We start from the raw sequence: 20,633 nt of genomic DNA on the forward strand, positions 1-20,633 counted from the left end.
AGGTGGAAACGGGAAACTAAACATTCTCTCTTTTCTCAGGCAAGATTCCAGCATGGCTGCAGGGAACCCTGCTCCGCAACGGGCCTGGGATGCACACAGTTGGGGAGTCCAGATACAACCATTGGTTCGATGGCCTTGCCCTGCTCCACAGCTTCACCATCAGAGACGGTGAGAACACCCACGAGTGTGCTGCCACTGCTGCAGCAAAGGACCCCAAATGCAGTGCCTTAAAACAGCACAAATTTATTATTTTAGGGACTGGAGGTCAGAAGTCTAAATCGGGTCTCACTGAACTGAAATCAAGGTGTTCATAGGGCCACATTCAGTTCTGGAGGCTCTAGGAAAAAAATTCACGTTCTTCCCTTTTCTGTCTTCTAGAAGCCGCTTTCCTTGGCTTGTGGCTCCATCTCTGTCTTTTTTTTTTTTTTTTTTTTTTCCCCTGAGATGGAGTTTTGCTCTTGCTGCCCAAGCTGGAGTGCAATGGTGCAATCTTGACTCACTGCAACCTACGTCTCCCAGGTTCCAGTGATTCTCCTGCCTCAGCCTCCTGAGTAGCTGGGATTACAGGCATGTGCCACCATGCCCAGCTAATTTTTGTACTCTTGGTAGAGACGGGGTTTCGCCATGTTGGCCAGGCTGGTCTCGAACTCCTGACCTCAGATGATCCGCCCACCTCGGCCTCCCAAATTTGCTGGGATTACAGGCATGAGCCACTGCGCCCGGCCTCCGTCTCTATCTTTAAAACAGCAGCAGAGCATCTTGTCTTGCCATCTCTCTCTCTCTCCTTCCATCCTCACACCTCCTCCTCTGACTGACTTTCCTGCCTCCCTCTTATAAGGACCCTTGTGATTACATTGAATCCACTCAGATAATCCCTAGATAATCTCCCATCTCAAAATCCTTATTCACATCTACGAAGTCCATTTTGATATGTCAGGTCACACATTCAACAGGTTCTAGGGATTTAGATGTGGAGATATTTGTCAGGGGTACATTATTCAGCCAACCACAAGCACAGACTTTCCTAAAAAGGAGTCCAAGGTTCTTTTTCAAATAGTTAATCTTGCAAAATAATATACATCCTCAATCAGGTAGGCAAGAGCAGGTGGAAGAGTACAGGAATCAGACATGCCTAAAGTTGAAACAGGAAATGGACAGAGCTGGTAGCTGGGCGCAGTGGCTCATGCCTGTAATTCCATCACTTTGGTAAGGCCGAGACAGGCAGATCACTCAAGGTCGGGAGTTTGAGACCAACCTGGCCAACATAGCGAAACCCCATCTCTACTAAAAATACAAAAATTAGCCGGTCATAGTGGCACACACCCGTAATCCCAGCTACTAGGGAGGCTGAGGCACGAGAATTGCTTGAACCCAGGAAGCAGAGGTTGCAGTGAGCTGAAATTGTGCCACTGCACTCCAGCCTGGGAGACAGAGCCAGACTTTGTCTCAAAAAAAAAAAAAAAAAAAAAAAGGAAGAGTACAGAGCTGGAAAGAGCAAAGCATATATTGCCCATTAAGCAAGAGAGAGCCAGACCACTTACACAATAAGTTGAGGGGTCTCCCTGAGTGGAAAGGGAAATGGCTAAATATAGGGCATCACAAATAAGGCAAATTCTGAGTTCAGGTGTCTGGCTCATGAGGTGGAATGTAAATTCTTTGCTGTTGGCCATTGAGCCAGTTTATGCCACAAAATCAAGAGCTGAGTTCTTAAAGAGGTCCAGGATGGATTTAGCGGGCTTCGGGTCACGCAGTGGACAGATTTGTGTCCAAATGCTCCAGGCTTTCCAAAATTTTTCTTTAATTCCTGTGTTCTAATGTGGTCAAACTGGGATCATGTTAAGTCTCTCAGCCTCAGTTTCCTCATCAGTAAAATGAGCTTGTTCATCCTCCCCTGGAGAGCTGTTGGGATCACTGGAAGTACTGGACGTTCTAGCAAGGGCCTGACACCTGGTAGATGCTTAATAGATTAAAAATCACCATTGACCAGGCACAGTGGCTCATGCCTGTAATCCCAACACCTTGAGAGGTGGAGGCAGGAGTGTCGCTTGAGCCCAGGAGTTCCAGACCAATCTGTGCATCATAGTGAGACCCCATTTCTATTTTATTTTATTTTGTTTTTTATTTTTATTTTTATTTATGTTTTTGAGACAGAGTTTTGTTCTTGTTGCCCAGGCTGGTGTGCAATGGTGCAATCTCAGCTCACCACAGCCTCCACTTCCTGGGTTCAAGTAATTCTCCTGCCGCAGCCTCCCAAGTAGCTGGGATTACAGGGATGCGCCACCATACTCAGCTAATTTTGTATTTTTGGTACAGATGGGGTTTCTCCATGTTGGTCAGGCTGTTCTCAAACTTCCAACCTCAGGTGATCTGCCCACCTCGGCCTCCCAAAGTGCTGGGGTTACAGGCATGAGCCACCACGCCCGGCCGATCCCATTTCTATTTTAATTTATTTTAAAAAAATAATTAAACATAAAAATAAAACCCACCATCACTATCTGTGGCTTTGAATCCCAGCTCCACCATCCTAGCTAACATGCACCTAAACTGTGTAACTTTGGCCAAGGTACTGACCCTGTCTGTCTCAGTCTCTTCTGTAAAATGGACATATCAATAGCGTATCTCATGGAGCTGCTATTAGATCTAAACGAATGTGTAAAGAGCTCTGTATTATGTCTCGTGCACAATACCTGCTCAATAAGCATTTGTTCTTAATTTCATATAACTACTGGCCAGTCACGATGGCTCACACCTGTATTCCCAGCACTTTGGGAGGCCGAGGCAGGTGGATCACCTGAGATCAGGAGTTCGAGACCTGCCTGGCCAACATGGTGAAACCCCGTCTCTACTAAAAATACAAAAAATTAGCTGAGCGTGGTGGTGAGCACCTGTAATCCCAGCTACTTGGGAGGCTGAGACAGGAGAATCGCTTGAACTCGGGAGGCAGAGGTTGCAGTGAGCTGAGATCGCACCATTGCACTCCAGCCTGGGCAACAAGAGCGAGGCTCCCTCTCACAAAAAAAAAAAAAAAAAAAAAAAAAAAAAAAAAATTATATAACTATTAATTTCTTTTGAGCTAGTCAGCAATTATTTTTTGAATGTGTACTCTATGCCAGTGACTTGCTCTAACATTTACACATGAATAGAGACACCATGGGTGAAAAGCGCGAGCTCTGAGTCTGCAATACCTGGCAGATTTTACTGTGACTCAGCTACAGAATGGGTGGTTCCATATTTTGCTGACAGCACTAAATCTTAATGATTCCTTTCTTTTCTAAACAGAAGTTCCCAATGATTCTTGGAAATAAATACTGTTCTGGATGAGGAACATAGAAGGTAAATACACCAGTGGTGGCCGGGCGCGGTGGCTCACGCCTGTAATCCCAGCACTTTGGGGGGCCGAGGTGGGCAGATCACCTGAAGTCGGGAGTTCAAGACCAGCCTGGCCAACATGGGAAAATCCTATCTCCACTAAAAATACAAAAATTAGCCGGATGTGGTGGCAGGCACCTGTAATCCCAGCTACTCGGGAGGCTGAGATAGGATAATTGCTTGAACTCGGGAGGCAGAGGCTGTGGTGAGTTGAGATCATGCCACTGCACTCCAGCCTGGGTGACACAGTGAGACTCCGTCTCCGAAAAAAAGCACCAGTGGTTTTCCTTCCATGAGGCATTGCTTCTCCAGGCTGCCAGCTCCTCCATGGTCTCTTTCTTTCTTTCTTTCTTTCTTTTTTGAGATGGAGTCTCACTCTGTTACCCAGGTTGGAGTGTGGTGGCACAATCTCGGCTCGCTGCAACCTTCGCCTTCGAGGTTCAAGTGATGCTCATGTCTCAGCCTCCTGCGTAGCTAGGATTATAGACACATGCCACCACATCCGGCTAGTTTTTTTTTGTTGTTTTTTTTTGTTTTTTGAGACGGAGTCTGGCTCTGTCACCCAGGCTGGAGTGCAGTGGCACGATCTCGGCTCATTGCAACCTCCACCTCCCAGGTTCACGCCATTCTCCTGCGTCAGCCTCCCAAGTAGCTGGGACTACAGGCTCCCACCACCAGGCCTGGCTAATTTTTTGTATTTTTAGTAGAGATGGGGTTTCACCGTGTTAGCCAGGATGGTCTTGATCTCCTGACCTCGTGATCTGACCGCCTTGGCCTCCCAAAATGCTGGGATTACAGGTGTGAGCCACTGTGCCCGGCCCCGGCTAGGTTTTTTTGTATTTTTAGTAGAGATGGAGGTTTCATCATGTTGGCCAGGCCGGTCTCGAACTCCTGACCTCAGGTGATTCACCAGCATGGGCCTCCCAAAGTGCTGGGATTACAGGCGTGAGCCACCGCGCCCGGCCGAGTCAGTTTTATTCATAATCTGGAATTGGCTGGGAAAATAGGAAACCCAGGAATTACACCCAATGATTTGGTTTCCCTCCATCTTTCTCTTAGACCTAGGCCAGCGTCTGAGGGTTCATGCCCCACTCTGCTTGGCAGGCATCATTTTGCCAATCTGCGGCATAGGGTGGGAAGGCCCAGAGTGCGGGGAGCCTGCCTGAATTGTGGTGTCTTCATCATCTAGCATGGGGCCTGGCCCAGAGGGGCGCTTGGAAGCTGTATATGGAGCTGAGATGGTACAGAGAGGCAGTCGTTGTTTTGGTAGACAGAGGCAATACTTTCCCAATCAAACTCTTCAATATTTACTACAAAGAGGGTTTGCTGGGCCCTGCCCCAAGTGTTTCATGTCCATCCACAACTCAGCCCTCCCCGTCACTCCTGAGGAGGATAGCCTGGGGACTACCACAGTTTTAGAGATGAGGAACTAAGTCCCAGAGAGGCCAAGTCACTTACCCAAAAGCACACAGCCAAGAGTTGGTAAAGGTCAGACATCAACGCAATACTCTCTAACTTCAGAATCCCAAGTCCTAACCATTGTGCATTTCAGCCCTGTTTCCCCTTCCCACCAGCTCCTGCCTCCCCATCTCTCCATCCCAATCCTCTCAGTGCTGCCAGCTTGCCAGTGCTGGTGTGGCATAGCCTGGCTTCATCTCTCCTCTCCTCTAGGACTCTCCGTGGCACCCCATTGTCTAATGGTGGGAAGATACACCAGAAATGTTCAGTTCCACTCTAGCGGGTTCAGAAGAGAACACGTGGGGGAGGTTGGGGTCCCTGATAAGCTGAAAACACAAAGCCAATAACTCTCAAAAAGTGGTTTGTGTGCCTCCTTTCTCAATAAAGCTTTTTTTCTTTTTTTTTTTTTCTTTTGAGATGGAGTCTCACTCTGTTGCCCAGGCTGGAGTACAGTGGCACGATCTCGGCTCACTGCAGGCTCTGCCTCCCAGGTTCAAGCGATTCTCGTGCCTCGGCCTCTGGAGTAGCTAGGATTACAGGCATGAGCCACCATGCCCGGCTAATTTTTGTATTTTTAGTAGAGATAGGGTCTCGCCATGTTGGCCAGGTTGGTCTCGACCTCCTGACCTCAGGTGATCCACTTGCCTGGACCTTCCAAAGTGCTGGGATGACAAGTGTGAGCCACCGCGCCTGGCCATTCAGTAAAGCTTTGAATCCTGAAAGCTGCACAGGGCTTGAGTGCATCATAGTCCTCAAAGATAGCGTTTGTGTTTCTGACACACTTCCCAGGTGACCCCGAGCCCTCTGAGGTTTGACAATCCCTCCACAATGGGCCTCTAGCCTGGCTGCCCAGGCCTAACCAAGACCATGTTATTAATACTAATAATCAGAAGAACCGTGGGCTAGTGAACAGCCTTCTGTACCTTTTTAAAGCACCCAGGTGATTCCAGTGTAGATGCAGGTTAGGTGCTTAAGACCAAACATCTAACTTAGAGAAAAGACTTTGGAGCAAGAAACAAAAAGGCAGAAAATAGCTTGTGGCCTTCAGTAGAGGCCAGTAGAAATTAATACCCTAAAAAAAAAAAAAACAAAGAGGGACCAGAGGTTGTGGTTCATGCCTATAATCCCAGCACTTTTAGAGGCTGAGGTGGGAGGATCCCTTGAGCCCAGGAGTTCAAGACAAGCCTGGGTAATATAGTGAGACCTGGTCTCTACCAAAAAATCAAAAAGTTAGCCAGGCATGGTGGTATGCACCTATAGTCCCAGCATCTTAGGAGACTGAGGCAGGAGGATCACTTGATCCTTGGAGGCAGAGGCTGCAGTGAGCCGAGATCACACCTCTGCACTCCATCCTGGGTGACAGAGTGAGACTTCATCTAAAAAAACTTAAAAAAGGAAAACATGTAAAAAATAACAAAGATATGAACAAAAAACGCAGAGTACAGAGGGAGAAGCTGGGTGAAGGGTAGAAGAACACTCCTTTCTGTACATCTAAAATTATTTCAAAGTAAAACGTTTTTACAAAGCAGGCATAGAGATGAGTGATTCCAAGTCTCCCTCATTAATGATATTTGTTAATTTTCCAATAAAATTAACAGGCAAAGTCATTGTCCCACCAGGATTTGAACATTGGAAAGTTTCTTTTATATATACCCACACACACACACACGCACACACACACACACATATATGTGTGTGTGTGTGTGTGTATATATATATATCTTCCCTTCTTCCCCAAAATATCAAACTTGACCTAGTTCTAGAAGATCCCAGGCAGGAGCACGTCTGTTGGCACATGTCCCTTCAGAAGGAATGTGGCTAATTGGGCTCTCCTGAAAGCAGACTGCTGGGGAATGCATGGAGGCTCCTTCTGTAATCTCAACCTCAAAGTCCAGGGTCAGCCTTGAGTAATTCCAGACACCTACTTTCCTGTGGTCACCAGGCACTCCATGCTCTGGGGCTGGATGTTTATAGGAAATGGGCAGCCTGTTCACTACCCAGCCTGGGTGTTTATATTTCTTTCTTTCTTTTTTTTTTTCTTTTCTTGTGTGTGTGTGTGTTTTTTTTTTTTTTTTTTTTTTGAGATGGAGACTTGCTCTGTCACCCAGGCTGGATTGCAGTGGCATGATCTCAGCTCACTGCAACCTCTACCTCCCAGGCTCAATTCTCCTGCCTCAGCCTCCCAAGTGGCTGGGATTACAGACACCCAGCACCATGCCCAGATAATTTTTATATTTTCATTAGAGACGGGGTTTCACCATGTTGGTCAGGCTGGTCTTGAACTCCTGACCTCAGGTGATCCACCTGCCTCGGCCTCCCAAAGTGCTGGGATTATAGGCGTGAGCCACAGCACCCAGCCAATATTTCAAGTGAACAGAATTCAACATTTCAGGTCAAGCACCTTAGCCAATGCCTTGTGGGTGGTGACTCCCAGCAACAGTAACCAGTGAAAGACAGGCTGGCTCAAGGGGGAGATAAGGGTGGCCTTAAGTGGGCCTCTGTCTCCATGTAGCATGTAGCTGAGGACCAGTGAGTATGTGTGGCCTTGCTCACCCACAGATGAGTCCGCCTGCCACCCGGATTTTCTTGGACGATGCAGTTTCAACAGCCTTTGTTTACCAAGCGCATGCTGGGAGTCAATGTGCAGGACCCCTTACATCACCTCATCTCGTTTAAAACTGCCCACCTCACCACTTGAGGTCAGGAGTTCAAGACCATCCTGGCCAACATGGTGAAACCCCCTCTCTACTAAAAATACAAATATTAGCCAGGCATGGTGGCAGGCACCTGTAATCCCACCTACTCAGGATGCTGAGGCAGGAGAATTGCTTGAACCCAGGAGGTGGAGGTTGCAGTGAGCCGAGATCGAACTACTGCACTCCAGCCTGGGTGACGGAGCAAGATGTTGTCTCAAAAATAAAAAATAAAGATAATAAAACTGCCTACCTAGAAGGGGAGGACTATGTGATTCCCAGCTTCCAGTCAAGGAGACTGAGGCTCGATGAGATTAAGAGACCTGCCCAAGGTCACCCAACCTGGATGAGATGAAACCTAGAGCCGAAGCCTTGATCACTCTGTCTACTGCATCTCAATACTCTACGCAGCTTTTTTTGAGCACCTACTATGTGCACAGTGCTTTGCAAGCCTCAAATGTCACGTGACTCTGCAAGGACTGTGTCACGATCCTCATGTCATAGTGGAGGGGACAGATTCCTGACTGTTACCAAGGTCAAGTGCATGGTTGGTACATGATGAAGCCAGGATTCATATCCATGTGGAGATTGAGCCTCCTTAGCAACAGGAATCCTGGCCATTCTGCTCATTGTTACATTTTCACTCCTGGCCCATCAGGGCAGTTAATAAATAATGGTTGAAAGCATGAACTCAGGGCCTGGTCAGCCCCAAAGCTCAGGCTCCTAACCGTTCCTCCATATTTCTTTCTGCTGCCCAGGAATAAATCTCCCCCTACAGAAATATCTCAGTGAGGCTGGGCACGGTGCCTCACACTTGTAATCCCAGCACTTCAGGATGCCAAGGCGGGAGGATCGCTTGAGTCCAGGAGTTCAAGACCAGCCTAGGCAATATAGCAAGATCCCATCTCTACAAAAAATAAAAAATTAGCCAGGCATGGTAGCACGCACCTGTAGTCCCAGTTACTTGGGAAACTGAGGTGGGAGGATCACTCGAGGCTGGGAGATTGAGGCTGCAGTGAGCTGTAATTGCGCCACTGCCCTTAGCCTGGTGACAGCAAGACCCTGTCTCACAAAGAAAGGAGAAAGAAATATCTCAGTGACACTTATTCACACAGTAACCACCCCTGAAAAGATGTTTGCATAAAGGGTAGATGATTGTCTCTTAGGAACACAAATAACCTCCTGAAGACTGGAGGAGGAACTAGCAGGTCTTTCATGATCTCCCTCAATTTTATTTTACTGTATATTTTTTTCTTTGAGGTGGAGTCTCCCTCTGTCACCCAGGCAGGAGTGCAATGGCACAGTCTCAGCTCACTGCAACCTCTGCCTCCTGGGTTCAAGCAATTCTCCTGCTTCAGCCTCCCGAGTAGCTGGGACTATAGGTGCGTGCGACCATGCCCGGCTAATTTTTTTTTTTTTTTTTTTTTGTATTTTTAGTAGAGACAGGGTTTCACCATGTTGACCAGGCTGGTCTCGAACTCCTGACCTCAGACGATCCGCCCATCTCGGCCTCCCAAAGTGCTGGGATTACAGGCATAAGCCACCACACCCAGCATTTTTTTTTTTTAGATAAGGGCTTCCTACATTGCCCAGGCTGATCTCGAACACCTAGCCTCACCTTTTTATGTGCCAGGACAACAAGCCTGAGCCACCACGCCTCCCCTCAATTTTCTTATAATTAGTGTTACTATTATTGTCATTATGTCCATCCAAGTGCACAGGTGGGAGTCATTGCCACTGGAATGTACATTCAAATCCTTTGGCAATGGACATGGAAACACAACCCCAAGGGCAAAACAAGTTGAAACTCTTCAAAGTCAAGATAGCGGTTACCCTGGAGGGGGAAGAGGTTAGTGACAAGGTGGATATATGAGGCTAGCGTTCAGGGGGCTGCTCTGGTCCTGTTTCTCTTTTTGAGGCAGGGTCTTGCTCTGTTGCCCAGGCTGAAGTGCAATAGTGCGATCTTGGCTCACTGTAGCCTTGACCTCCCAGGCTCAAGTGATCCTCCCGCCTCAGCCTCCTGAGCAGCTGGGACTACCATACCCATCTGATTTTTGTATTATTTGTAGAGATGGGGTCTCGCCGTGCTGCCCAAGTAGTCTTGAACTCCTGGGCTCAAGTGATCCTCCCCTCTGGGCCTCTCAAACTGCTGGGATTACAGGCATGAGCCATTGCACCTGGCCCCAGGTCCTGTTTCTTGATCAGGATGTAGTTTGCGTGGGTAGGTCCCGTTTGTGAAACCTCAGCAGGCTGGATGTCATCAAGCTGCACATCTCTGTAGGAGTGATTTTAATTGGAAGGTGCAGACAGAACACTCAAACTGATTGTTCTTGCTGTGTTAGGATCTTGGTTAAGAGGGCCAGCTTTAGATGCCCATTGCTGGCCTTCGACTCCAGATTACCACTCACTAGCTGTGTGGCTTAAGACAAGCTGCTTAACCTCTCTGTGCCTCAATTTTATTAGCTGGGAAATAAGTCTGCAGGGCTGTGAGTACCCAAGCCCTTTGTACTTCATTTGGTAAAAAAGTTGGAACCTTTAAGCACTGTTTAGATCTTGCTTTATTTTGCTATTAATTAACAAATGACATTATGTTTTTTTTTTTATTTTTTATTTTTTGAGATGGAGTCTCGCTCTGTTGCCCAGGCTGGAGTGCAGTGGCGTGATCTCAGCTCACTGCAACTTCTGCCTCCTGGGTTCGAGCGATTCTCCTGCCTCAGCCTCCCAAGTAGCTGGTAGCTGGGACTACAGGTGCCTCCCACCACACCCAGCTAATTTTTGTATTTTTAGTAGAGACAGGGTTTCACCGTATAGGCCAGGCTGGTCTCAAACTCCTGACCTTGTGATCCGCCTGCCTCAGCCTCCCAAAGTGCTGGGATTATAGGAGTGAGCCACCATGCCCAGCCTTTCTTTCTTTCTTTCTTTCTTTCTTTCTTTCTTTCTTTCTTTTTCTTTCTTTATTTATTTATCTTTGACATTGAGTCTCGCTCTGTTGCCCAGGCTGGAGTTCAGTGGCACGATTTCGGCTCACTGCAAGCTCTGCCTCCCAGGTTCAAGCAATTGAACCTCCCGAGTAGCGGGGACCACAGGTGCCCACTACCCCGGCTAATTTTTTTTGTGTTTTTAGTAGAGATGGAGTTTCCCCATGTTGGCCAGGCTGGTCTTGAACTCCTGACCTCAAATGATCCACCTGCCTCTACCTCCCAAATTGCTAGGATTACAGGCATGAGGCACTGTGCATGGCCGATTTTTTTTTTTTTTTCCAGCGAATGCATTTCTGGTTGGAGTATTCTACTTGCTTCCAGTGTTGTGAGTATGAAACCAGATAACACACATCAAGTGCCCAGCACAGTGTTTACCATGCTGGTGCTCAATCAATGCTGGCTATTAGTACTAGTTTCCTTTTCCTAAGATATCAAAAGGCACTGGGCGAGAATTTCTTGGAAACATGTTGTCTCCTCTAAGCCCATCCTGTGGCAGTCAACATATGATGGGCGTTTCTGAGGTCAACTCTTTGGTTATTGGAATGCAATGTCACTGTGTCCCAGGCTTGGCTTTTCCGTGTGTTGTAATTGTACCAACACTGGAAGCACATACTATACCACGAAAACGAAATGCGTTCTGTAAAAGGAAAAAATCATAATGTCATTTGCGAATTAACAGCAAAATAAAATAAAACACTGCCTCTTTCAGGCCCCTCCCCGAGGTTTCAAACTGCCCACGAAATAAAGTTCTCAGGGCTGGTGCAGTGGTTCATGCCTGAAATCCCAGCGCTTTGGGAGGCCGAGGCAGGCAGTTCACCCGAGCTTAGGAGTTTGAGACCAGCCCGGCCAACAGAGTAAAACCTCGTCTCTACTAAAAATACAAAAATTAGTCGGACATGGTGGCACATGCCTGTAGTCCCAGCTATTTGGGAAGCTGAGGCAGGAGAATCGCTCGAACCTGAGACGTGGAGGTTACAGTGAGCCAAGATCGTACCACTGGACTCCAGCCTGGGCGACAGAGTGACTCCATCTCAAAAAAGAAAAAAAAAAAGTTATCAGGCCTGCAGACCTAGTAGGACCCCTCAACCCATTTCCCAATTTCATTTCACTCCTGTCCTCCAAATCCCTCTCTAATGTTCCAGCCCAGCCGAACTCAACGCCTGCAAGAAGGGATCTGCATTTTCCCAACTCCAGGCGTTTGCTTACAGACCTCTTAGCGGGTGAACAGGACAGCTCTGCCGTCTCTCCCCAGCATATTGCCGTCAAATTCTACTCATCCTTTAAGAGCTGTTTCATGCACCACCTCCTCCCTGAAGCTTCTCCTGACTTATTCCCAGCTGGGAACGACCTCCTCTCACCCCTGCCCCAGGAGGAATCCATGGATGTGGGTTTTTTGTTGTTGTTGTTGTTGCTTTTTTTGTTTGTTTGTTTTTTGAGATGGGGTCTCGCTCTGTCGTCCAGGCTGTAGGGCAGTGGCACAATCTTGGCTCACTGCAGCCTCTGCCTCTTGGGTTCAGGCAATTCTGTCTCCTCAGCCTCCTGAGTAGCTGGGATTACAAGGGTGTGCCACCATGCCCAGCTAATTTTTGCATTTTTAGTAGAGATGGGGTTTCACCATGTTGGCCAGGCTGGTCTCAAACTCCTGACCTCGGGTGATCCACCCACTTTGGCCTCCCAAAGTGCTGGGATTACAGGCGTGAGCCACTGCACCCGGCCTAGATGTGTTATTTTACATAGCAAAAGAAACTTCGCAGGCTAGGCAAACGCCTGCAATCCCAGCACTTTGGGAGGCCGAGGCAGGTGGGTCTCCTGTGGTCAGGAGTTCGAGACCAGCCTGACCAACAGGGCAAAACCCTGTCTCTACTAAAAATATTTTAAAAATTAGCTGGGCGTGGTGGCACATGCCCGTAATACCAGCTACTCGGGGAGGCTGAGGCAGGAGAATCTTTTGAACCAGAGAGGCTGAGCTTGCACTGAGCCAAGATTCCACCATTGCACTCCAGCCTGGGTGACAGAGTGAGACTCCATCTCAAAAAAAAAAAAAAAAAAAAAAAGAGAGAGAGACTTTGTAGATGTGATTAGATGAAGGATCTTGAGATGGGGGAGGTGATCTGACATTAGGGATGGGCCCAGTGTAATCTCAAGAGAGAAGCAGGAGGGTCAGCCTCAGAGGAGATGTGATACTGGGACAGGAGACAGGGGTCACAGTGACGCAGCCATGAGCCAGGGAAGGCAGCAGCTTCTCAAAGCTAGAAAAATCAAGGAACAGACCTCCCCTGGAGCCTCCAAAAGGAACTAGCCCTGTGGACACCTTGATTTTAGCTCTGTAATTCCCATTTCAGACTTTCTTCCAACCTCTGAGATAATGAGTGTATGTTGTGTGAAGCCACTAAGTGAGGGGTAAGTCATTACAGCAGCAGTAGAAAACTAACACAGGTCTAGAACCATCTGGTATATTTTGAGGTTGGTCTCAATGGACTGGTCAAGAGATTTATGCCATGAGTTAGACTCTCTGCAGAATTTGGATGAATTAGACATTGAACACAGGTCTGACCCTCTATTGCTACGCAGGATTGGGCATTAGGTCACCTCCTGGTTGTGTTCAATATCAAACGTTACTCCAGGGAGACTGAAGTGATCAACTGGGCTTCTGGAGGCAGCGCTCCCAGGACTGAACGGGGCCCTGGGGAAACCCACCCCACATATGCAGCCTTCTAGATTAGTCCTCCAGCTCTGCTCCTTCCCTGGAGGGACACAAACAGGGTGGAAGGGATGACTGATTCTGGTCAGCACTCTCAGATGGGTGACCTTGGGCAAGGTGAAAGAATGTTTCTGAGCCTGAGTTCCTTCCTATGGAAAATGGAGCTAAGAACAGACATATTTTGCATTAGCACATTTTGCATTGCTATAAAGGAATACCCAAGACCGGGTAATTTATAAAGAAAAGAGGTTTATTTGGCTCACGGTTCTGCAGGCTGTACAGGAAGCAAGGCACCAGCATCTGTTTGGTTTCTGGCGAGGGCCTCAAAAAGCTTTGGCTCATGGCAGAAGGCATAGGGGGAGCAGGCATGTCACATGGTGAAAGAGAGAGAGAGAGAGGAGGGAGGGATCTTTTAAACAACCAGATGTTGCATGAACTAATAGAGTGAGAACTCACTCATCACCAGAACAACACTAAGCCATTCATGAGGGACCCACCCCCATCACCCAGACACCTCCTCCTAGGCCCACCTGCAACATCACAGGCTTCAACATGAGATTTGCAAGGAACAAAACATTCAAACCGTAACACATACTTATCCAGCCATACTGTTGTGAGTCAGGAGTGAGAAAATGTGTGTCTAAAATTATATTCCAGGCCGGGCATGGTGGCTCACACTTGTAATTTCAGCACTTTGGGAGGCTGAGGCGGGTGGATCACCTGAGGTCAGGAGTTCAAGACTAGCCTGGCCAACGTGGTGAAACCCCATCTCCACTAAAAATACAAAAATTTGCTGGTCGTGGTGGCGCATGCCTATAATCCTAGCTACTCAGGAGGCTGAGTCAGGAGAATCACTTGAACCCAGGAGGCGGAGGTTGCAGTGAGCCGAGATCGCACCATTGTACTCCAGCCTGGGCAACAAGAGCAAAACTCAAAAAAATAATAATAATAAATAAAATTATATTTAAAATGTGAATTGTATCAGCCCTGTGTACTAAAGGAGCTTGTCCTAGTGAAATAACCACCTTCTTCTCCCAATAAAACCCGTACAAGGACTGACATTGATTTTAAAGCCCTGTGAAGGCGTCAGCCTGAGATTATGCTGGTTCTTCTCTTGCAGGTGAAGTCTATTACAGGAGCAAATACCTGAGAAGCGATACCTACAACGCCAATATTGAGGCAAACAGGATTGTGGTGTCTGAGTTTGGAACAATGGCCTATCCGGACCCCTGCAAAAACATATTTTCCAAGTAACTGCCTATTTTAAATCTGAGCAAATTTCATACTTCTTGCTATCCTTGATGGCTGAAATAACCAGCATTTGCTCCTCTGACGATTCTCTTTAGGGTAGATGAAAACTCCACATGACTGCCCTTTAACCAGAGGTGCTACATAGTTCTTGATCACTGATTGCCAGAGAGACTAAGAGCATTTGACAAATTATTAGAAGCCATCCCACATGGCTGGTGGGAAAGCAATTTGGAATCATCTGTCAAAATTATAAATGCATATTCCCTTCAGCCTAGAGATCTGCTTACTTGCATAGAAAATGACACATGCACCAGGTATTTGTCATTTATGGCTGCATCATTTGTTGTAACAAGTAGCTGAAAACAACCCAAATGTTCATTAAAAGAGGAGTGGTTAAATCCGTAACAGTAAAACTGTACGAGAAAATGCCATGTAGAAGTAAAAAGGAATGAGGATGTTCTCTTTGCACTCTACAGAAACTTTTCCAAGATAGACTAAGTGGAAAAAAAAAGGAAGGTGTAGAAAGAGCATGTTATAAGCTGTACTTTGTGTGAAAAAGCAGTAAGAAATCTAAATTAAATTTTGCTTGTACATGCATAAAGAAACTAGGAAAGGATGCACAGGGGCAGATGGATGTTGAGGAGAGGGAGAGATTTTTTGCTGTATATATTTCATTTCATTTCATTTCATTCATTTATTTATTTATTTAAGACGGAGTTTCACTCTTCTTGTCCAAGCTGGAGTGCAATGGCGCAATCTCAGTTCACCGCAACCTCTGCCCCCCAGGTTCAAGTGATTCTCCTGCCTCAGCCTCCCAAGTAGCTGGGATTACAGGCACCCACCACCACGCCCGGCTAATTTTTACATTTTCAGTAGAGACGGGGGTTTCACCATGTTGATCAGGCTGGTCTTGAACTCCTGATCTTAGGTGATCCACCCACCTTGGCCTCCCAAAGTGCTAGGATTACAGGCATGAGCCACTGCACCTGGCCACTGTATACATTTTAAATCATCTGGATTAGGATCCATATGAATGTGTTACATATCTGACAGTTAAATTCTTGGCCAGGGAATCAGGCCTGCCATCAGTATCTTCTTTCTGAAACTCTCTAGATGTAGAAGAGTTATGAAAGAGTTGAAGGGTGGGCTGGCCTAGAGATGGAAGATTGCTTCTGCTTTTTTGAGAACTGAAGTCATCTCTCGCATTCCAGTATCCAGCTCTAAGGCTAGCTCAGAGCAAGCACTGAATTCACATTTGCAAATAGGAGGTGTGGAGCAGGAGCCAGTGAGAAAGGAGGAGGAAAGAGCAAAGGAATTTAAAACCACCATACTTACCTGGTAGGGGAGATAGCAGGATCACGAATTTGAAACCACGACCTGGAGGTCCTGGAACCAAGCCTCCTTGTTGTTCCAGTGTTTGCCAGTAGGAGGAGCACTCCCCAATACACCGATACAGGATTTGCCAATTTCACCACCCATAAACCCCTCTGGTTTTTCTTTCTTCTTGCTTTGAGTGTACCTTCTGATCAAATGAGCTATGTGTTCTTAACTCATAATTAGTTTGTTTTCCTTTTTAAATTAAAAACTAATTTCCTGGATAAATTCGAGATAACCAGTGTGGACTCATTCCTGGCAAAGCAGATATCAACTGCGTTGTTAGGCTTTGGGAGCCGTTACGAGTTCATATACGATTTCCGTAGAGCTTCTTGACATACTTTGGAACAGTATGTCTTGCTGGCTGTAATGTTAGAGACCTTTGGGTTTTGGGGAGTCCAGGAGGATCAGCTGGTGACCATGGCATTCCGGCCGACTCATTTCTTAGCTGACTCAACGTGGGGGTGTCTTTGGGGTGTCTGAGTTCTTAGGATTCCTCAGGTGACCCATTGGGACCCAGTTGCTTTTTCTTCCTTAGTTGAAGTAAAGCATTTTTTTTTTCTTTGAGACAGAGTCTCGCTCTTTCGCCCAGGCTGGAGTGTAGTGGCGCCATCTCGGTTCACTGCAAGCTCCGCCTCCCGGGTTCACGCCATTCTCCTGCCTCAGCCTCCCTAGTAGCTGGGACTACAGGCACCTGCCACCACGCCCGACTGATTTTTTGTATTTTTTAGTACAGACGGGGTTTCACCGTGTTGGCCAGGATGGTCTCAATCTCCTGACCTCGTGATCCGCCTGCCTCGGCCTCTCACAGTGCTGGGATTACAGGCACCCGGCCGAAGTAAAGCATTTTTAAGTGGTAGGAAAACTAAAGCCATCAAGGATAGACTTCTCTGGCTGGGTGGACATAGCCACTGACTCTGTTGATTTGCTTTTCTCCCCAGAGCTTTCTCCTACTTGTCTCACACCATCCCCGATTTCACCGACAACTGCCTGATCAACATCATGAAGTGCGGAGAAGACTTCTACGCGACCTCAGAGACCAATTACATCAGGAAAATCAACCCACAGACTCTGGAAACCCTGGAGAAGGTATCAACACATATGTAACCAGCATCACTTCCTGACTCAAGAAAGGGAGAGTCGGCGACGGCCGGGGTGAGGTTGCTCAGCCTGCAAGGAGCTTACCAGGGAAGCCCCTCCTCTAACACCGTTGGATCCCGTGCCCTAGCGCCACACTTACTGCTAGATGCTAGGCAGGGACTGTGTTGTTTTTATCTTTGTGTCTGTATCAGTTTCCTGGGGCTGATGTAACCAAGTCCTACAAAAAAGATTGCTTTAAACAACAGAAATTGGCTGGGTGCGGTGACCTACAACTGTAATCCCAGCACTTTGGGATGTCAAGGTGGGCAGATCACCAGAGGTCAGGAGTTTGAGACCAGCCTGGCCAACATGGTGAAACCCATCTCTACCAAAAATACAAAAATTAGCCAGGCGTGGTGGCATGTGCATGTAATCCCAGCTACTCTGAGGCTGAGGCAGGAGAATCGCTTGAACTCAGGAGGGGGAGGTTGCAGTGAGCCCAGATTGCACCACTGCACTCCAGCCTGCGTGACAGAGCGAGACTCTGTCTCAAACAAAAACAGAAACAAAAAAAAACAAGACAAACAATTAAAAAAACAGAAATTTACTCTCTCACAGTTCTGGAGGTTAAAAGTCTGAAACCAAGGTGTCAGCCCGGCCATGCTCTCTCTGAAGACTCTAGAGGAGGGTCCTCCCTGGCCCCTTCCTGGCTTCTAGCGGTTGCCGGCAACCCCTGGTGTTCCTCAGCTTGTAGATGCATCCCCCCAGCCTCTGCCTCAGTCTTCACACTGCCTCTCCTTATGGGGCTATGTGTCCAAATGTTCTGCCTTTTTTTTTTTTTTTTTTTTTTTGAAAAAGTGTCTTGCTGTGTCGCCCAGACTGGAGTGCAGTGGTGCGATCTCAGCTCACTGCAACCTCCGCCTCCTGGGTTCAAGCGATTCTTCTACCTCAGCCTCCTGAGTAGCTGGGACCACAGGCACGTGCCACCACACTTCGCTAGTTTTTTGTATTTTTGGTAGAGATGGGGTTTCACCGTGTTAGCCAGGCTGGTCTTGATCTCCTGACCTCATGATCAGCCCTCATGATTACAGGTGTGAGCCATTGCACCCAACCATGTTCTGCCTTTTATAGAGACACAAGTCATTGCATTAGGGCCCACCCCACTGCAGTATGACCTCATCTTAACTTAATGACATCTATAAAGAGCTTATTTCCAAGTAAGGTCACAGTCACAGGTACCCAGGGTGAGGACTTCAACCTATCTTTTTTGCAAGACACAATTCAACCCATAACTGTGTTCATAATTCTTGGCACTGAGGGAGTTCACTGAGAATTTGAATGAATGACTGTTGAAATGCCTGCGATTCTCAGCAATCCTACCTTCTATTGACCTGAAGAGGGAGGCATTAGGCAAAAAGCTAGGGCACAAAAATCCATGTCCAAGCACATACCTTTCCTGGGAAGAATCAAGTCAACATTTTGGTGGGAATCAATAGACCCACTTTCAATTTTCTCCAGCTGGCTGTTCAAAAGTCCGATGTCTCTGCAATACGTTTTAACGATCTGTTAAAGAGATGAGGCTTTTCTTAGCTGTGAAATTATGTCCAGCTCCTTTTAAGCTAGACGGCATCGGTCCAACTGATGATGCTTTCCACAGGGCTACAGAGAGGAAATGCTGGAAGAGAAAGGAGTTATCTGACTCTGGGCTGGAGGTTGTGTTTTTCTAGGGGAGGAAGGGCAGACGGTTGGTCTGCGGCCACTCCATCATTCTGCAGCTGTGGACTGCAGAGTGAGGGTCATTATTCAGCTCGTTGATCAAGCTTCACTTTGACCAAATGTTTTTGTAACCTCTCCATTCCCAGAATAATCCTCTAAGAGAGGCCTAGAGATTTATGCTTCTGTGCAATGCAAAAGGGCAGAATTTAAGCCAGAATGACAGAGCTGTGGCCAAGATTAGTTCAAAGGCTACCTCTCTGCCCAGGTCATTGCTCAGAGCTTTCTGCAGTGAGGAATCTTGTTTCCATGTTGAGGATTCCAGCAAGGTCAGGCAGCAGGATTGGAACGATAGCCACAGAAGCACACCAGCTCCCTAACTCCCCTGCAACCTATTAGCTGTCTGAGCCCCTCAAATCCCCATGTGAGGTTGTATCAGGTCACAAGAGTGAAAGTCTTCTTTAAAAGCAAATTCTGTATCGTTTTCAGATCAACAGAGTGCAAAAATATCCCTCATCTCTCTGAACCTAGAATCAGTCACGTTTTCACAGGACTTCAACCTTTCTCCTTTGAAAAACCACGTGATGTCATATCTTGCAGGTTGATTATCGTAAATACTTTAAAAAACAGGAGGTGTCATATCTTGCAGGTTGATTATCGTAAATACGTGGCGGTAAATCTGGCAACGTCACATCCCCATTATGATGAGGCTGGAAATGTTCTAAACATGGGCACGTCCATTGTGGAAAAGGGGAAGACAAAGTATGTGATTTTTAAGATCCCTGCCACAGTACCAGGTAGGCCACTCTGGGGAATTGAATAAAACACAAACAACCAAGTGTGGCTCCTTCTGAAGAGTTCTGTTTTTCGTTGATGACACAAGATCCAGTGTGGTACTTTCTCCCGTAGATTATTGAGGTGGACCATGAAGTCAGTACTTTCCTTTAGAAGAGAAGAGGAGTTGCTGGGATTCCTCTTGGAAGAAAGACATCCCTTTACTATTCTAATTTCCTTTTATTTAGGCTCCAGTTTATTATTTTATTAATTTATCCACCCATCTACCATCCATCCATCCATCATCTATTTACCATCCAACCATTCCTTCATCTACCATCCATCCGTTCATGCATCTACTCACCGTCCATCTATCCACCATTCATTCAGCTACTCACTATCCATCCACCCACCTACCCACCATTCATCCACCTATCCATCACCCATCCACCATCCGTCCACCCATCCACCTATCCACCACTTATCTAGCCAGCCACCCACCATCCATCCACCTATCCACCATCCATCCATTCATCCATTCACCCACCTACCCACCCACCCACACACCATCCCTCCATCCATCCATCTACCCACTATCCATCTACCCACCCGTCCACCCATCCACCCGCCATGAATCCATTCAACCATCTACCCATTCTCCCATCCATCCACCCATCCACCATCCATCCATTCATCCATCCACCCACCATCCATCCACCATCTATCTACCCACCCATCCTGAATCCATTTATCCATCTACCCATTCTCCCATCCATCAACCCATTCACTTACCCACCATCCATCCATCCATTGAGCTTCCCACCCACTCATCCATCCATCATTCATCCATCCATCCACCCACCCATCCACCATCCATCCATTCATCCATCCACCCACACACCATCTACCCATCCATCCGTCCACCCACCATCCATCCACCATCCATCTACCTACCCATCCACCCACCCACCATGAATCCATTCATCCATCTACATGTTCTCCCATCCATCCACTCATCCACTTATCCACCATCCATCCATTGAGCCACCCACCTGCCCATCCATCCATCATTCATCCATCTACCCACCATCTATACACCCACCATCCATCCATCTATCAATCTACCATCCATCCATCCACCCACCCAACATCCATCTACCATGTGCATCTACCACCCATCTATTCACTCACCGTCCTTCCATCCACCATCTATCCATCCACCCACCATCCATCCATCTA

The 20,633-nt window shown here is 47.3% G+C and overlaps 1 protein-coding gene across 1 annotated transcript in view; it reads left to right on the forward strand.

Moving 5' to 3' along the window:
- BCO1 (beta-carotene oxygenase 1) overlaps positions 1 to 20,633 on the forward strand; it is a 59,441-nt gene that overhangs the window by 9,158 nt on the left and 29,650 nt on the right. The window contains exons 2-5 of the mRNA XM_003820890.5: positions 40 to 168; positions 14,323 to 14,452; positions 16,769 to 16,916; positions 19,270 to 19,417. Coding sequence (XP_003820938.3) covers positions 40 to 168; positions 14,323 to 14,452; positions 16,769 to 16,916; positions 19,270 to 19,417 — 555 coding nt within the window. The remainder of the gene's footprint in view (positions 1 to 39; positions 169 to 14,322; positions 14,453 to 16,768; positions 16,917 to 19,269; positions 19,418 to 20,633) is intronic.

Source organism: Pan paniscus, chromosome 18, assembly GCF_029289425.2.
Source record: "Pan paniscus chromosome 18, NHGRI_mPanPan1-v2.0_pri, whole genome shotgun sequence".
In the NCBI taxonomy this organism is placed as follows: domain Eukaryota; kingdom Metazoa; phylum Chordata; class Mammalia; order Primates; family Hominidae; genus Pan; species Pan paniscus.